The 19387-nt window shown below is 40.7% G+C and overlaps 1 protein-coding gene across 1 annotated transcript in view; it reads left to right on the plus strand.

Annotated features, from left to right (window-relative positions):
• WDHD1 (WD repeat and HMG-box DNA binding protein 1) overlaps positions 1-19387 on the plus strand; it is a 34880-nt gene that overhangs the window by 2815 nt on the left and 12678 nt on the right. The window contains exons 4-16 of the mRNA XM_068149051.1: positions 2612-2763; positions 4646-4757; positions 5308-5358; positions 6815-6910; positions 8867-8959; positions 10537-10643; positions 12092-12227; positions 12394-12583; positions 12751-12941; positions 14621-14805; positions 16538-16779; positions 17285-17422; positions 18472-18628. Coding sequence (XP_068005152.1) covers positions 2612-2763; positions 4646-4757; positions 5308-5358; positions 6815-6910; positions 8867-8959; positions 10537-10643; positions 12092-12227; positions 12394-12583; positions 12751-12941; positions 14621-14805; positions 16538-16779; positions 17285-17422; positions 18472-18628 — 1850 coding nt within the window. The remainder of the gene's footprint in view (positions 1-2611; positions 2764-4645; positions 4758-5307; positions 5359-6814; positions 6911-8866; positions 8960-10536; positions 10644-12091; positions 12228-12393; positions 12584-12750; positions 12942-14620; positions 14806-16537; positions 16780-17284; positions 17423-18471; positions 18629-19387) is intronic.

The raw sequence follows: 19387 nt of genomic DNA on the forward strand, positions 1-19387 counted from the left end.
ATGACTTCCCTGCTCCTGCTGGCCATACTATGTCTATACAGATGCTGGTTTTTCAAGCTCATGGATATTGCTTTTCAAGGTAACATTAAATGTATACTGGGATAGCATACAGAAACAGGCAAGAATAATACTGTGTGTCTCACATTTCAGTCTAATGTATGTTAAATATGTTGATCCTTGTCTTCAGATTAATGTATGGAAACAAACTGAATGCTGCTTAATGAGCAGCAGGTATTTAAATGAGCTATGAACACATTCTATCTTTATGTCTAAGTGCAAATATTAAAGCAGTGTTGAAACCACAGTTTTCTCAAATACACAGAAATTTAGTTGATTAAATGTGCCTATAGATGTTTTGAATGCTTTACTTAAGTATTTTATATAAATCAAGACTACTGACAATTCATTTTACCCCATAGAGGGTTATACCAGGCTTCTCTAATGTTTTTGTTTTCCTCTCTTCACATTCAGTTAATCTCATTTCTGCCTTTGATCTCATTTCTGAGAACAGAACCCAGCAGATAAAGCTAATTATGCAGTGAACTTTTAAGGTCATTTTAGTGTTTTCTCACAATATGAGTTGCAAAAACTTTCCCAGCCTAAGATGCGATCGTCAAGCATTCGGGAAAAGAGCCAAGAGGTTGGGTTTTTTGTGGACCTGCTTCAACGTCCAAGGAATTATAATCTATAGTCAAGAATTATTGTCATAGACTCAGTGCCTGATAATACTTTGGTAGCACATTCTCTATTGCCTGACACTTTGCTCTCAAATTTGTCATTTAACCCAAAGCAGCCCCTGACCCACCATCCTCAAAGCCAGAAGATAACAGGTTTTTTGCTTGTATGTGTTGAGAATGCTGACCAGAGGTAGTTCTGTAGTCTGATTGATTGACATTTGAAGCATCATCTGCGCTGTTTGTTTTAATGCTAAGTCAGTTTCTTTCATTGTATCTTGCAGGAGCCATTACTTGTAAAGAACAAAAAAAAAGAGCTCAGCTATGTCAATCTGTATAGTAGAAAATAATTCTTTTTACTATACATGTTCATGTGTTTAGCTTGAGAATTCTCAGAATATTTCCTTTATGTGCTGTTATTCTTTATTACATCTGTAATAGAAGGTCTAAAATGTCTGTGTGACAAATGTAGAAGAGAGGAATTCCAGGAATCTACATCAATTCTTTAGGTGTTGCATAGTTAACTTTGCAGTGATAAAGGAAAATTTTGGGGTTTCAACTGTTTGTGATTTTGGAGAGGAATATGAAGGAGGAAATAAATGAGAATTAACATATGTATCAAAAGTAGTAATTTGAAACTTTATTCAGAACTACTACCTTAAGCAAAACCTCTCTCCTATCCCTTTTAATGTACCTTTGCTGCTCTTTTCTTTGCATTACTTATCTTTTCACACCCCAAGTGAGGCAATTTGACTGAGTTCTACTAGCAAATCAGTAGCAGAGCCAGAAATTGTTAAAGTTATTACTGAATAGAGGAAGGAAAATACCAGGTTTTATTTTTGACATCCAGGGCTTTTACCTTTGTTGTAATTTGCTTTTAGATTCCTGTGACTGTTTTATTTTTAAACAGTGAGCTTAAGAGCACTTTGTGAGACTTAACTTCAAGAAATCTTATTGCAAAAATTATCCTTCATTAATGGCAGTGTTATGAGGAGCTGATCTGAGATGTGGATGGTAATAAATCTCATCTTTTATTTAATTAGGTTGTTTAGTACTGGCTGCTGCTTTATCTCCAGGATTTTTATTATGACTTTAGGCAACTTAAAAACACCCCAACCAAACAAAACCCTACACATTCCTAAACTCAAACAGACAAAAACCCTCAAGAAAACAAGGTGTTTCTTTATTTCTATTTTTCAAAACCTTACTGCTATGTACAACAGAGGAATAGTTATGTCACTTGAGCAGATACTACTTTTCCAAGTGTAGGATAATTATTTGGTTTGTTTTACACTTCTTTTAATCTGGATTAAGTTTTAGTAAGCATCAGCCTTCTGTTTTCTGAAGAGAATTGGGCTGTATTTAGGAACTTCTTATCTTTCCCTGTAGTTTGGTCCAAGGGTGCCCTCTCCTGATACTGCAGGGTATTCATCTAAGCAGCATCTTCCTGTACTGAGAGCTTCCTTGCCGATGTAAAAGTGAATTTTCCATCCACCAGAAAAAGATTAGGTAGTTCTCTTTGAAATTCATTAGTGACTTTGGGTATTCATTATTTTACTACAGGTACAAGTTGGAAAGGTCTTGGTATAGTAAATGGCCATATAGCTGGTACAATGAATTTTAGGTCTGCTGAAGCAACTGGGATTTCAGTATTAAATCCTGGCAGTGTGCTTCTTTCTACAGGACTGAAAGGAAGAGAATATTTTTTTCTAGTTTTCAATAGTTTGGCTCAAGTGCTAAAGTATTAAAGTTACTGTGCTAGCCTATGTTTTTTGGAGAAGAAACACAAGCAAAAAGAATATTTCCCTACTACTCTTACTGTCAGACCTCTTCCAGAACTACTAGAGTTAATCTACACAAATATTAGGCATATCAAAGCAATTTTGGGACATATATATGTTTTAACTAACAAACTTTCTGCTGGGTTTTGTTTTTAGAATGGGAGACTGGTCACAGCAATATCAAACAACACTGTCCAGGTACATACGTTCCCGGAAGGAGTTCCAGATGGCATCCTTACTCGTTTCACCACGAACGCAAACCACATCATCTTTAATGGGGATGGTACCAAAATTGCTGCTGGATCGAGGTAATCTGTGCCTCATAAAAGTATTGCTGTCATTCAAAATCTGGCATCATGCTGTCTTTTACCAATGAGATCAGTAATCCATGTACCTCTGAAGCTTTTGAAGTATCGTAAAATGCCTTCCAGGGGTGGAGGGGTAAAAGGAATGAAAATGGCTTTAGGAAACCATGAAAGATGCTTCATCCACTGAGTAATTCAAAATGGGAATTTGGTATTGTGAAATTATTCCTTTTCTTGAGGAGTCTTGAGTGTTTTCAGCTTTAAGTCCTTTAATGCATAAGAGTTTGCCCATATGGATCTCATTGCAGCATTGAGGATTTTGTTGCTGTGTGCTAAAGGTAATGTCCTGACTACTCAGGATCATGGTGCTGCAGTTGTGTATACACAGGCAAAAGTTAGATGGATACTGATTTGCATGAGTGCTTTGAGTCATTATCTGGCATAAGCATCACCACTATGCTGCCAAGTGATAACAGATGACAGTTGCAAGACTTGCCTGAGGGGAATTAAATGTGTAGTTCAGTTAATTTCTTAAGGCAGTCTGTTTGCTTTTATGTAACATACACTATATTGTCCTGGTTTCAGCTGGGATAGAGTTAATGCCTGGTGAAAAAAGACCTGAGTGTTGGTTGACAGCCAGCTGAATATGAACTAGCAGTGTGCCCAGGTGGCCAAGAAGGCCAACAGCATCCTGACCTGGATCAGCAATAGTGTGGCCAGTAAGACTACAGAGGTGAATTTTCCCCCCCTGTACTGGGCACTAGTGATGCCACACCTTGAATCCTGGTTTCAGTTTTGGACCCCTCACTCCCGGAAGGACATTGAGGTGCTGGAGCATGTCCAGGGAAGGGCAAGAAAGGTGGTGAAGGGTCTAGAGCACAAGTCTTATGACAAGTGGCTGATAGAACTGGGTTTGTTCAGCCTGGAGAAAAAGAGGCTCTCTGCAACTCCCTGAAAGGAGGTTGGAGTGAGGGGGGGTTGGTCTCCCAAGGAACAAGCAACAGGGCAAGATAAAACAGCCTCAGGTTGCACCAGTGGAGGTTTAGGTTGGACATTAGGAAAAATGTCTTTACACAAAGGGTTATCAAGCCCTGGAACAGGCTGCCAAGAAAGGTTGTGAAGTCTCTGTGTCTGGAGATTTTCAAAACCCACCTGGATGCATTCCTATGTAGCCTGTCCTGCTTTGGCAGGAGGACTTTGGACTCAGTGATCTCTGGAGGTCACTTACAATCCCTAATATTCTGTGATTCAATTCTTAGCTGCATTCCTTCATTTCAAGGCTGGTAAGATGCCCTCTCAGCCTTCTCAAGACTAAACAGCGCCAGGTCTTTCAGTCTTTCTTGATAGGAGAGTTGTTCGAGCCCTGTAGACAGCTCTCTCAACCAAACACCACCGTGCCCACTAAACCATGTCCTGAAGTGCTGTGTCTAAATACCTCCAGGGATAGTGACTCCAGCACCTCTTTGGGCAGCCTATTCCAATACCAATATTCCAATTACCACTTTCAGTAAAGAATTTTTTCCTAATATCCAGTCTAAACTTCCCCTGGCACAGCCTAAGCCCATTTCCTCTTGTTCTATGGCTAGTTACTTGGGAGACAAGACCAATAGTAGCCTTACTACAACCTCCTTCCAGGTTGTTCTAGAGAGCAATATGATCTCCCCTTTTCCTTCTCCAGACTAAACAACCCCAGCTCCCTCAAGAGCAATGATTACTTTCTATAGAAAGTAGTTCTGCCTTACTCCAATTTTAGTAAGCTTCAGGATTCTCATTTTCCCTTAGATCATACAGCATTGAGAGCCCCAACTTCCTCAAACTATGCCTAGTACCCAGTTTTAATTGCCCTAAACACAGCTTGTCGTTGTTAATACCTTTGTGTCTACAGTGACTTCATGATCAAAGTTGTGGAGGTGTCTGATAGCAGCAAGCAGAAAACATTCCGAGGGCATGATGCTCCTGTTTTAAGCCTGTCTTTTGACCCCCAGGATGTTTACCTGGTAAAAACATTTTGTTTGCTTTCTGCTTTGAACCTCTTTTTCCCTGAGAAAGAAAATAAATAAATGCTTTTTGAAACCAAACCAAACCACCAGCAACGACTGGGCACCTGAGACCACTTCATTTCAGCTGATGTTACTGATGATGCACCGTGTCGCAGTTCGTTGCCTCCCAGGAGAACCCAATCTTTGCTTTACTACTCAATTACTGTCTGTGTTCTTCTGGAATCTAATGCTGGTCTGATTTTAGAGGTGAAAAGATGGGTCACTAAAGAAGTTTGCTATAAATTTTGAGTCTCTTTTGCCAATAAGCAGCTCACTTGAAATATGAGGGTTTGCAATAGCAGTAGCTTGAAGCTGAGCATAGTTATCGAGGTGACAGCATTAGAAAGTTTTAAGTCTTAAAATGGTTTAAACAGGAAGGCTTTCTTTTTAGAGCTGCCTCTGTATTGTGTGTCTGTAGCATTGGTTACAGGAATTTTTAAAATTTTTATTTTCTAGCATCAATTTCTCTATGTCTTTATTGATTGGTTTACAAAAATCTCTCACACAGGCATCGTCGAGCTGTGACGGGTCTGTCAGGGTATGGAAAATTGCAGATCAGGTAAGAGATCTCCATTGCAAGCTTCAGATTTCCTAAGAAATTCAAGGTTTCACAGACAGCAATAAGAGCTGGACTGAAATAACCCTGCTGGAATAGTGTTCTCTTTTTGGGAAAAGGATCTAACTACATTTTACTGAAAGCTTTTGTCTATTTCTGGGAGAAATTCCAAAGCCTTGTGCTGAAATGCTGCTTGGATAAATGTGGACTCTTTTTCCTGTCTGTGGAATTTCTGATTTCTTCCCTTCATCTTTCTTCATTGGCCAATGTTGTGTTTAGTCCTCAGCACAATCACAGAATGATAGGGTAAAGGTCCTCTCAAGATAATCTAGCAGATTGCATGGGACAGCAGGCAGATGGGTTTTGAATGACTCCAGAGATGGAGGCTTGACCTGTCTTGCCAGTCTGTTCCAGTGCTCTACCACTCTCAAAGTAAAGAAGTTCCTCCTCATGTTTAGACGGAACTTTCTATGTTCAATTTTGTGCCAGTTATCTCTTGTCTGGTCACTGGCTCCATCCTCCTCATTCCCAACCTTTAAGTATTTATGAGCATTGATAAGATCCCCCCCTCAGTCTTTTCTTCTCCAGGCTAGAAAGCCCCAAGACCCTGAGCCTTTCTTCATAGAGAGATGTTGTGGTGCCCTAATCATCTTCATAACCCTATCAGAAATATCAGAAGCCCTATTATCAGAAATGACTCTTCTGTGTGAAGATGGCAATGACCACCCAATTCCTTATTTCAGGACTTCAGCTAATTGCTTTCAGGGTTAAAGAAGGATTTAAATTTTAATTAACAGTGCTGTAGGTGTTTTTATTGATTTTTGCCAAACTTCCTATGAAGCAATGAACCATAGTCAGGATTGCAGACTGTCTGGTAAAGGTGGATTAATGTCATGAGATGCTACACAGCATCTTTTGTAAGTGATGTTGTTACAACATGATTACTTTCACTTGAGATTAGGAGGAAATTTAATGCCCACGATGATAACATTTTTATTTGAATGGGGAATTTGAACACTTTTGATTCAGTCTGTGCTGCTCTCTGCTTTTTGGGGCAGTTACACTACCACTGTCCTGGGATAGTGGCAGCATGATGTATTTGTGCTGTAATTTGAAAATATAGCCATTTGGGTTGATGGGTGTCACCTTGCTGCAGTTGATCTGGACTTGACAAATGCATTTTGTCTAGATTTCTCTACAACCTAAAAATATGTGAGCTCATTTGTTCTGTACTTGTTTAGAAACACTTGTTCTGTAATTTTTATTTGTGTTACAAGTAGTTGTATTGTCATTAAAATAGTTTCAGGTCTATATTTGGATAGAAGAGATTATTTCAGTTCCAAAAATGCTTTAGCTTTTAAAATTTATATTTTCCCCAACATTTTTTCTTTAAGAATTTGTACTGCACAGTAGATTCTGATAGAGCTGGAAAGTTCATTGCTTGATGTTTTGGTTTCAGACATGCACAACAAGCTGGCCGCTGCTGCAGAAATGTAATGATGTGATAAATGCTAAATCAATATGCAGGCTTGGCTGGCAACCTGGCAATGGGAAGGTAAGTGACATTGTTTTAGTCACATCTTAATCCTCCTTTTACTCTTTGTATGTCCAAGAGTAGAATTCAATCTGGGCAAGTCCAAATTGCAGCTCCTGGGACTAAGGAAAATATTTGGGGTGAAGTTCACTTTCAGGAAAAATAAAAAGCTGGAAATGTTTCCTTCTTTAAGCCCCAGGCTGTGTTTGGCAGTAGTCCAGCTGTCAGCCCCAACCACCCTTAAACAGTCATGTTGTGCTGAATAGGAAGAAACACTGTACACAAGGGAAATAATCAAATTGCTTGCAACAGAGTATCAAAGGAGTTTAGGCTTTATCTGGTTTAAGTAAATTTTGCCCTATAAGTAATCTTGCTCTGTAAATATTGCCTTAGTAAGTTGATCTTTTTACCTGAAGAATGAAGTTGATGCTGTTGTGACTAACAATGCTGCTGATACATAGAATCATAGAATTGTTTGGGTTGGAAGGGACCTTGGAGATCAACAAGTCCAACCATTAACCTGACACTGCCAGGTCCACCACTAAGAAATTGTTCCTCATGTCCAGCCTAAACCTCCTCTGCTGCAAAATACTAGAGGTCTGATGCATTGTGTACATACTGCTGCAGTAGTACGGTGTATGGGTCACTAATTAAAACAGCTTGGGGAGTGAATACAGCTGTATAGGTGTCTCTGTCGCATGTCATCTAGAAGACCTCTGCATTCTCTGATAATGCAATGGGGAGAGGCAGAATGAGCAGATGAATGCAAACCTGTATGAATTGGGGCATGAACTATTATACTCAAAGTAAAGGACAGTGAATTGAGCAAAAGTTGGTCATTTGGAAACAGTATGTTTGGCTTCTGTTCTTGCTTGTGATATTAGTGTGGCAGAGCCTATTCATCCTTTGTTGATATTCCAGTATATTGAAGCTACAGAGTATTTCCCAGGGTTTTTCTCACAGTTCTTACCTGAATAATCTTGTTTCCCTAACTTAACCTTTGTGTCTGACTACCTGTGTCCACTCTTCAAAATACCACTCTGCTTTGATAGAAATATGTCTAACTTCTCTGTGGAAGAAAGAATGTCAACTGTAGTGCAAAGTGTTTCGATACCTATGCTTCATAAAAGCAAATCTTTATATTTTTTTAAAGGCTAATTATTCACACACACACATAGAATCATAAAATGGTTTGGGCTGGAAGGGACCCTAAAGATCATCTAGTTCCACCCCTGGGCATGGGCATGGGCAGGGACACCTTCCACTAGATCAGATTGTTCAAGGCCTCATCCAGCCTGACCTTGAGCACTTCGAGGGAGGGCACATCCACAACCTCCCTGGCAACCTGTACCAGTGTCTCAGCACCCTCACTGTAAAGAATTTCTTCCTAATATCCTTCTTCCCTATTTGGAATGTAAGTAGTTGTCTTGCTTCTCTTACAATTGTTAGAAGTCTTCAAAAAACCTCTAACTACTAAGAAAATAAACAGTCAGTAATATTTGTGTAGTTTTGTAAAAGGTGAAATGAGCTATGAATCAGCTATTGAAATCAGATTTACTGAGAAATTATAACCTGATCAGCAGAGGTTTGGGGAGGCAGGGAAAAGGAGAACATGAACCCTGTGCTTACAGCATTGAAAACTGCTTGTGCATGTGTGTGTTAGCTGTTCCATAAATGAGAACTTGTAACCTTACAGTGCAGCTGTCATTATCTTCAATTTTCTGCCAGAAAGCAATGGATATTAAACCAAAAGCAGGCGTGCTTTGCTGTGCTGCATGTGGAAAGTATTAAAGAATCTTGTAATTCAAGTGACTTCAACTTTCTTTTCTCAGCTGGCACTGGGGGGATTCTAGGGAGCCATTAAATGCTGCAGTAGTCACAATTGTAATCCTTCTGAATGAAGGAACCCTGCTGCGTGAATGGCCTGTTTGAAAGGTAACTTTTTGTAACTGTTTGATTCTTGTTTCCTTTGAACAGTTGCTGGCAATTCCTGTAGATCGAGTTGTTAAACTATACAGAAGAGAAACCTGGGACAGTCAATTTGATCTATCAGATGCATTCATCACACAGGTAGGTACACAAATCAGGTGCCTGCTAAATCTTTCATGATTTAAATGCTGTTCTGCTAGAGATTATCTTCTGGACAGTATTTCTCCCTGCCTCCTTCGTAACAGTTACTCACATTTTCTATTTCATTTCTGATCCTGTTACGTTCTGTTGGAAAACAAGGCGAGAGATACTGGAAGAGTGTCAAATGTCCTTACATGGCTGTGGTTCTCCTCTTTCATTTATCAGTAGATTTCTGAGATCTAGCGGGTTACTGGTGAGTCACCAACTGCAGCTCCAGAACATCTGTTTTCACAAACTGCTCTAAATAGAGAGCTTTTTAGGGACAACATCAAGAATATTATTGCTGTACTGAACAGAGATATCAGTTGTTCACTTTAGACTTTATTAAGCTGAAATTTAACTGCATAGTAGCTCTAACTGTGCCGTCTTCTTTCTTTTGACTTTGGAGAGTGGCCAGGCAGAGAGGGATCTGGGGGTACTGGTTGATGGTAGGCTGAACATGAGCCCTCTTGGCCACCTGGGCCAATGGCATCCTGGCCTGCATCAGGAACAGTGTGGCCAGCAGGAGCAGGGAGGCCATTCTGCCCCTGTACACTGCACTGGTTAGACCACACCTTGAGTACTGTGTCCAGTTCTAGGCCCCTCAGTTTAGGAAGGATGTTGACTTGCTGGAACGTGTCCAGAGAAGGGCAGCAAAGTTGGTGAGAGGTTTGGAACACAAGCCCTATGAGGAGAGGTTGAGGGAGCTGGGGTTGCTTCACCTGGAGAAGAGGATACTCAGGGGTGACCTTCTTGCTCTCTACAACTACCTTGAGGGAGGTTGTAGACAGGCAGAGGTTGGTCTCTTCTCCAGGCAACCAGCACCAGAACAAGAGGACACAGTCTCAAGCTGCACCAGGGGAGGTTTAGACTCGAGGTGAGGAGGAAGTTCTTCACTGAGCGAGTCATTCGTCATTGGAATGGGCTGCCCAGGGAGGTGGTGGAGTCACCATCATTGGAGGTGTTTAGGAGGAGACTTGATAGGGTGCTTGGTTGCATGGTTTGGTTGATTAGGTGGTGTTGGGTAATAGGTTGGACATGATGATCTTGAAGGTCTCTTCCAACCTGGTCTGGTCTGTTCTGTTCTGTTCTATACACCTGGAAATGTTTGGGTTAAAGAGGTCCACTTTCTTAGTGTTATTAAGATACAGAGCACACAGTCTTGAATTTTAATTTATGAAACTGTATTAAGTTCAAAATAAATAAAGCTTTTTAGTGCTAGAGTTTCCAAAATATACTATGCTTCTGCCTACATGCCTAGAATCAGGTTGTGATAGACCTCATGGCAGTATTTAGTAACAGAAGAGGAATAGTCTTGGGAAAAAAGAAAAACACCCTAAAGTGCGCTGTCTATTAAGAACAGTTCTTGTAGGGAAATACTTAAAGCCAGCTCTAGCACAGCAGGCTGGGTATGATTTGTAAAGGTTATTGTTTTCTTCCAAGATGTCTGTCAGTGTTAAGCTCCAGAACAGGAATGCTGTGTGTAGATTGGTAATTTTTTTCTTTTGCATTTCTCTTTTAAAATTATTTTTCCTTAGCCCTTGAATGTTGTGGCCTGGTCTCCTTCTGGGCAGCGTCTGGCAGCTGGAAGTGTAAATGGGAGTATAGTGGTGTGGAATATGGAAACCCAGGAGTGCATAGAGAGGTACTCAACATTATTCCATAATGTTTTTCTTAAAGTTGGATTTTTGTTATCTTCTCTGTAAAGCTTGTTTGTGCAAATTATAGAAGCGTGAAATGGTTTGGGTTAGAAGGGACCTTAGAGATAGCTAGCTCCAACTCCCCTGCCATGGGCAGAGACATCTTCCACTAGACTAGGTTGTTCAAAACCTCATCCAGCCTGGCCTTGAACATTTCCATTGATGGAAGAATTCACAGCCTTAATAGCATCTTGATCAGGACCTGGGAGTCCTGGTGCATAACAAGCATGAGCCAGCAGTGTGGCAATGATGTCATGGGGTGCATTAAAAAGAGTGGGACCGGCAAGTAAAGGAAAGTTCTCCTCCTTCTCTACTCTGCTCTAAAGAGGCCACAGCTGGAGTACTGGATCCGGTTCCAGGGTCCCAAATTCAAGAGAGACAAGGAACTACTAGAGAGAGTCCAGTGGAGCTGATGAAGATTCTGAAGAGCCTGGAGCATTTCTGTGAGGGAGAAAGGCTGAGAGACCTGGGGCTGTTTAACCTAAAGAAGAGCAACCTCAGAGGGAATCTGATCAATGATGATCAATAGCTGAAGGGTGAGGGTTAAGAGGATGAAACCAAACTCTTTTCAGTGGTGCCCAGTGATAGGGCAAGGGGCAACAGGCACAAACTAAAATATGGACAGTTCCATCTGACTACGAGGAGAAACTTCTTTACTGTAAGGGTGCTACAGCCTGTGAGCAGGCTGACCAGAGAGGTTGTGGAGTCTCCTTCTCTGGAGAGATTCCAAACCCACTTGGGTATTGTGATCCTGGACAACCTACTGTGGGTGACCCTGCTTTAGCAGGGTGGTTGGACTAGATGATCTTCAGAGGTCCCTTCCAACTCCCACCATTCTGTGATTCAGTGATTCTCCTTCCAAAACAAACAAACAAACAAAAACCAAACCAACCAAACAAAAAGTATTGATTAAGTGAGGTAGAGAAGGAATGATTTATCTGTCTGAATATTGTGGGTAAGAAACATGATTGTTACTGTAATTCCTGTGCTAAGAATTAGTCAGATTATGGGAGGATTTTCAATGACAATAAAGGGTGGATAAAACAGAGGATTAACTCATCAGTTCAGTACAGGACAAACAACTTGGTGTTCTTTTTATAAGTGCATGGCCCTGGAATGTGTGACTGCAGGGGATTTACTTTGTCTTTTCTACATCTATCAGGAAGCTTCCATTTTAAGAATACAGTTCTGTTTGTTTTATAAAGCTTAAATGATTTTCTCCATAGAAAAGGAAAACATGCTGTTCAGTCTAGAGGTGACCTATTCATCATTTCATTATGTGTAACACCATTTTCTAATGCCAGGAAATATTGCCACTTGCTGCTGTAACTCTTGAGGAGGTTTCTGCCCTGAGAAGCTAATTAAAAATCCATTCTTTTCACATTCTTCTTAGGATGAAGCATGAGAAAAATTACTCAGTTTGTGGACTAGCATGGCACCCCAAATACAACCAAATTGCTTACACAGACACTGAAGGAAATCTGGGGCTGTTGGAACATATCGGTGACGAAAAGAAACCGCGTGACAAGGTGGTCAGCACCAATTATTTCTTGAATTATCATGATTATTTAGGCTACTCAGTTACAATGAAAGTTCTGGTTTGTGTGCTGAAAATTTCCCTCTTGTGTTTTAATTAATTTCTTGAATTCCAAAAGTTTTCTGATGGCTAAACCTTAAGCCTTAATTTGGTTTTAGGTTGCCAGTACAGTGACAAAGGACTACAATGATCTCTTTGATGGAGATGATGATGACTATTTAAATGGAGATATTGAATCACAGTCTTCCCCAAAGCCTGGAGCTGATGAAGATGATGATGATGACATTATGCCAACTTCAGGCCATCTGAGACGGACAATAGTTGATGATGATGATGATAACTCACTAGGTACAGAATGAATTGATTTTCCAGAGTGCTGCAGTGCTGTTATTGAGATAATCTCTCAGCATATATTCTCCCTTATTTTTCCAGAGAAATATTAACTCTTAATTTTGTAACCTATATTCTGTCATAATAATATGTGTAAGATGTAATTATTGTTTTTAAACTTCTAGATATTGGGATGATAAAAGCTAATTCCAATCTCCTGGAAAAGGAAGATGACAATGATGATCAGTCTGGTGGCTTTCCAGCTTTACCACCAGCATCTACACAGCAACCTTTCTATGATGGGCCATTGCCAACCCCTAAGCAAAAGCCGTTCCAGTCTGGCTCCACTCCTACACATCTCATGCATCGTTTCATGGTAAGTCTCATTGCTGGGTGGTTCTCATAGAATGCCCTTTAGGGATTGAGTCCAAGCCCCCTGCAAAAGCAGGATCACCTAGGGTTTTGAAAGTCTCTAGAGGAGACTCAACAGCCTCTCTGGCCAGCCTGCTCCAAGGGTCCAGCACCCTCACAGGAAAGATGTTTTATTTTGTGTTCAGATGGAGCATCCTGGGTTTCAGTTTGTGCCTATTGCCCCTTTTCCTGTTGCTTGGCTCCACTGAAAAGTCTGGCCCCATCCTATTTGATACCAGCCCTTTAGGTATTGATCAGCATTGAGAAGATCGCCTTTCAGTCTGCTTTTATCAAGACTCAACAGTCCCAGGTCTCTCAGTCTTTCTTCACAGGAGAGATGTTCAAATCTTTTAACCATCCTCACAGCCCTCTGATGGGGTCTCTCCAGTAGTTCCCTGTATCTTTTGAATTGGAGTACCCAAACCTGGATACAGTATTCCAGGTGTGCTCTTGACAGGTCAGACTAGGGGGGGAAGAGAAACCCCTAGACCTGCTGGACACTTTTCTTGATACAACCCAGGATACCATTGGCCCTCTTAGCTACAAGGGCACATTGCTGTCCCATGGATAACTTACTGTCCACTACTACTCCAAGGTCTTTCTCCGTGGAGCTGCTTTGCAGCAGGATGATCCCCAGTCTGCACCAGTGCCTGGTGTGATTTCTCCTCAGGAATGTACTAGATCTGATTGCTTTCTGAATATTTAATATCCAGTTCTTGATGTGCCTTAATGTAGTAATTTCCAAGATTTTTGATAATTTTGGTAATGTTTCACAGTGTGAAGCTAAACAGTGGAAAGCAGCTTTGTGTTAATGCAAAGACTGCATAATGTCATGCTGTACATGGCAGCTGGTTTTGATGTAGGAAGGAATACTTTGCTTTAAGACAAGAGCAAGTTATACAATCTGTACCTGTGCTATTCTAGCACATCTGTTTGAAAATTTTTTTAGCCAGGACTTGTGGATATTTTTGTACTGTTAGGAGTTGCACATTAGTAATCCACTATTATGATTATTTATTAGTCATCACTTTATTTATTTCTAACTGTACACTCTTCACACAATTTCATAAGGAGAAAGATGGCTAAAGCAATGAGGATGAGAATAGGTTTTGCCTAATTCAGCTGGTTCAGAAACTACAATTCCTGACCACATGATTCCTCAAGTCTTCCCTCCAGCTTTTCACCTACTCTTGTTTCAGAGAACAGAAGACTCCAGGGAGACCTTATATCTGCCTTCCAATACCTAAAAGGGAGCCTACAGGAAGGCTGGAGAAGGACTTTTCATAAAGGTGTCTAGTGATAAGACAAGGGGGAATGGTTTTAAGATGAGGGAGAATAGTTTTAGACTGGATTTTAGGAACAAGTTCTTCAGTACGAGGGTGATGAGACTCTGGAACAGGTTGCCCAGAGAGGTGGTGGATGCCTCCTCCCTGGAGGTGTTGAAAGCCAGGGTGGATGAGGCCTTGAATAACTAAACCTAGTTGAGAGGTATCCCTGCCCATGGCAGGGAGGTTGGAGCATATGATCTCTAGGGTCCCTTCCAACCTAAGCCATTCTATGATTCTGTGATGTGCAATTTCTATCAGGTTGTTTTAGGACAGCATCTTTGATTTGTTGGGTTTTGTGGGTGGTTCTTTTTATTAGGTGTGGAATTCTGTTGGCATCATTCGGTGTTACAATGACGAGCAAGACAATGCTATAGATGTAGAATTTCATGATACCTCTATACACCATGCAACACACCTGCCGAACTCCCTAAATCACACAATGGCTGACCTCTCTGCTGAAGCTATTTTACTGGCCTGTGAGAGTACAGAAGATCTTGCAAGGTAAGTCATGGCCTCGCTCTGCAAATATCATAATATAGAATTATACTTAACTTCTTCCAGCACAAGAGATATGGACCTGCTGGAGTGGGTTCAGAGGAGGGCCACAAAGATAATCAGAGAGCTAGAGCACCTCTTCTACAAGGACAGGCCTGGGTCTGTTCAGCTTGGATAAGAGAAGGCTCTGGGGAGACCTTGTAACTACATTTTAATGTCTTGAGGGGACCTACAGGAAGGCTGGGGAAGGACTGTTTAGAAGGGCTTGTAGTGATAGGACGAGGGGCAATGACTTTAAACTGGAGCAGAGTAGATTCATGCTGGACATTAGGAGGAAGTTCTTTACAATCAGAGTCATGAAATAATGGAACAGGCTGCCCAGGAATGTGGTTGAGGCCCCATATCTGGAGACATTGAAGACCAGGCTTAATATTGCGCTGGACAGCCTGATCTAGTTGGAGATGTCCCTGCTCGGGCATTGGACAAGATGGCCTTTGAGGGTCCCTTCCAACCAGATGCAATCTGTAATTTCTTAAATTTCAGTTTATAATTTCAACTTTTGTAACCTTTTTTTTTTTTTTTTTTTTTTTTGAGGTTCTTGGCTTTTGGTGATACTTTGATACTTTTTATTTAGGGGCTCGCTTTTAAGGAGGGTTGTCACATCCACCCACCTGAAGACTTCAAGAATGTCTAAAGATATTATTTGTTCCCTGAGGATTTTTCAAATGTATTCTGGAAACTTCATACATTGCTGGCTCAAAGGAAATTGTCAACATGAACAATACTTTTTCAATCTGCTCAGACCAAAGATCAATCATGAGGGCTGTGCTATTTCTTTTCACACTCTTGCTAAAGAGAAATGTTTCTAGATACCCTACGTGTTATAAGTGTGAAGAACCCAGATTTATGAAACCCATAGAAATATGTAGCAGCTGGGCCAGCTGGACTCTGTTCTTGCATTTAAGAACAACAGAAATAAAATTTTATTGCTGGTTTCTGCAAAAATATCTTGAAGAAAGAACTTCTTTCACACATATGTCGTTGTGATCTTTACCTTTAAAAGTATTATTTGTATGTTTTGGTTGTGTGACCCAAGACTTCAATCCTTTTTGCTCAGTACAAGTGGGCAATCTCTGAAAAGCCATGGCATCTGTGAATTGGTCATGGGCAGTTTTCAGTTATTAAGAAGGTAGAATTGAAGTTCCTATTTTTTTTTTTCCCCTTTGGAAGAGAATATATAGTGATGGCTAATACTCAGGGGACTTATGAATGTGAATTATGCCAGACACTTGCCTGTTTCCAGATAAAATCTTCTCTCAGACTCTCTGCACCAGGCTTTAGAGGCTTTAAATTTACAGAGCTGGAGGTTGAGCTGGTTCTTCACTTCTTGAATAATAGAAGTAACTCCTTGTCAAACAGAATCATAGGATCATTTCAGTTGGAAAAGACCTTTAAGATCGAGTCCAACCATTCTCTAACTCCACTGAGTCTGGTGCTAAACCACATTCCTCACCACCACATCTCTGAATCTTTTCAAAACCTCCAGGGATGGGGATTAAAACACCTCCCTGGGGAGCCTGTTTCAGTGTTTGATAACCCAAATCACCACTTGTAATTAGTAGTTCCTTTGTCACTACCATAGACTCCAGGTGTCTGTAATATATTGGTGTCTTTTCAGATACTTTTTTTTCCTTCATTTTGAGATATTTGACTGATTTGTTTTTTGTCTCTGCTTTAGCAAACTGCACTGCATTCATTTTGACTCATGGGATGCAAACAAGGAGTGGACAGTAGATATGCCAAAGGATGAAGACATTGAGGCCATCTGTCTAGGGCAAGGCTGGGCTGCTTGTGCCACTAGTGCTTTGCTGGTTCGTGTATTTACAGTTGGAGGAGTTCAGAAAGAGATCTTCAGCCTTCCAGGTCCAGTGGTGTCTATGGCAGGACATGGAGAGCAGTTGATGGTTATTTATCACAGAGGTAGTCATCTCTCTTTTCCTGAACTTCAAAACAAGAACCTTTGTCTGTTACTAGCTTCAAACACTAGTTAGTTAAAGTGTAATCACCGGAAGTGTTCTGTTCTTCTTCTCATCTTGATGACGATTATCCTTCTTGTTCTCTCCTTGATAGTGATTATCCTGTTGCTTATTCTTCTTGATGATGGTCTTGCTGTCTCAGCTCACAGATCTTTGCCTTCTGACAGTGAAGTCCACAATTTATATTATCATGCCTAAGATTATCCTGTAGGGAAGGGAGAATTTTGTAGTTAATATTAATCTAAACTTGGGGTTTAGGTAGGCCAGAATTGTGGGAAATCAAGGAATAGTTGTTGTGTGCTTTGTACATCCAAACTGACAGTCACTTGTCCGACAGTGGTATTCATGGATAAACCTGCATCAGAATTGGGTTTTTAGTCAAAACTTGGATTTAGCCAAGAGACAAGACAATTCTTTTCTAACACAGTTATTGGACCACTTCTTCCTAGGGACTGGGTTTGATGGGGACCAATGCCTTGGAGTACAGCTGATGGAGTTAGGCAAGAAGAAAAACCAGATTTTGCATGGAGACCCTCTTTCTCTGACAAGAAAATCCCATTTGGTATGGGTTGGATTCTCTGCAGAAGGTATGAGATACCTGCATGAGTGATGCTGACGAATCTTGACAACTGCTGTGGGAACTTTGGGGGAGAGTTAGGCTAATTCATTAATTCACCCTTTTTGGAATGGTGATCTTGGGCTCTAGATATTTTGTTTCAATCTCAGTGCTAAAAAAAATTGTTTATTCATTCCTTTAATATGTTTATCAGAAATCTTTAATGCTTCCACTCTGAAGAGAATACACTCATATGTTATCAGAACTTGTTTTCCTGATTGCTTGCTCTGCTCAGCTAAAAGAAATAAACTGCATTAATACACCACAATAGGTGTGTTCATCTATCTCAGCAAAAGTCCTCCCTCCCACCCCCAAATGTTGGTAACTTAGGAGCAGTTTTTATGATAATCAGACAAAGTAGTTGTAAAATGGTGAATTTTCTTTGGGAATTTACCCAAGCAGTATAAGGAGGAGAGTGAGGGACTTGGGTCTGTTTAGCCTGGAGAAGAGCTGCCAGAGTGCATCTGATCAATGCTAATCCATATCTAAAGTGTGATAATCGAGAGGATGTGGCCAGACTCTTTTCAGTGGTTCCAAGTGACAGGCAATGGGCATGAACTGCAACACAGGATGTTCCATCTAAACATAAGCAAAAACCTCTTTTCTGTGAGGGTGCTGAATCCCTGGAGGTGGCTGCCCAGAGAGGTTGTGGAGTCTCCTCTGGAGAGATTTCAAACCCTTCTGGGCAACCTGCTGTGGTTGACCCTACTTTAGCAGGGAGGTTGGACTCGATGATCTCTGGAGGTTCCTTCCAATCCCCACTATTCTGTGAGTCTGTTTCTGTGGCTTCATAAAATGTGTTAAATTAGAGCTGTCGTTTGACTAGCAGTAGCGTTGACTTGTCAGAAGGTGGCGTATCTTTCTAAGGGAACGAGTTTTGCCCAGCTAGGTTGTGCTGTCTGCGTGGGAGGATGTGGTATTTGAGATCCATTAACTGTCATGTCGCAGCAGTATCCACCAGTTCAGACTAACTTCTGTTCTAATGAATTGCCTGACAGCATAATTGTTTGTAACCAACAGGTACCCCTTGTTATGTGGATTCTGAGGGCATTGTGCGGATGCTGAACCGAGGGCTCGGGAATACTTGGATTCCGGTCTGTAACATGAGAGAGCATTGCAAAGGAAAATCAGATCATTATTGGGTAGTTGGCATCCATGAAAATCCCCAGCAGCTCAGGTCAGATATTTCACAAGGAAATGCTTTGTTTGCATTGGTTTTCAATTACAGAACACATTTTACTTAGAGAAACTGGAAACAACTACTGAAAGAGGTGGTTGGTAAACATGCACAGAAAACTATCCAGTTCATAAATGTAGTTCTGTGTGGATGGTTCATCACTAAATTGGTTTGGAATGAGATTGTAAGACTTTTCTAATCTGTAACTAATTGTGGCTTTTTGCCTTGCACTTCATTATGAAATCACACATCTTGGATGCAGACACAGTCATTGAACTGCATTTTGCTAGAGAAACCTATTGAGAAGTTATGGTTGCTGTTAGGAATATGCTTCTGCTGTTGATGGCCTTTGTGAGGTTGCATCTATGTGGGTATTTTGTTTATTTTTGGTTTTGTTTTCCCCCTACTTTCCCCCCTGTATTTTTCCCTTTTGTCATTTTGAGAAAAAAACAATCCTATAGCTAATCTACATCATTAGACATAGATAAATCAGAACTGTTGTTATATTTGAACTGTGGCCATGAAGAACCATTTTCTATTTAAAATTGCTCAACAATTTAGCTGTGAGTTGGCCATTACTTAATCAAATGTGATACTGGTGATGTCTAAGTAATTCTGTTTCTCTTGATTGTAAAGTTCATCCTGGATATTGGTTTCTAAGCTGTGTTCGTAGTCTTCCCTATTCAGTGAGCTGTGTTCTTTTCCTACCAGGACAGAATCCATCAGCTCACATATTTTACTGAATTTGAGGCTTTTCTT

This window comes from Melanerpes formicivorus, unplaced genomic scaffold (assembly GCF_026170545.1).
Source record: "Melanerpes formicivorus ecotype bairdi unplaced genomic scaffold, bMelFor1.0.p_v2 SCAF_17, whole genome shotgun sequence".
NCBI classification, from domain to species: Eukaryota; Metazoa; Chordata; class Aves; order Piciformes; family Picidae; genus Melanerpes; species Melanerpes formicivorus.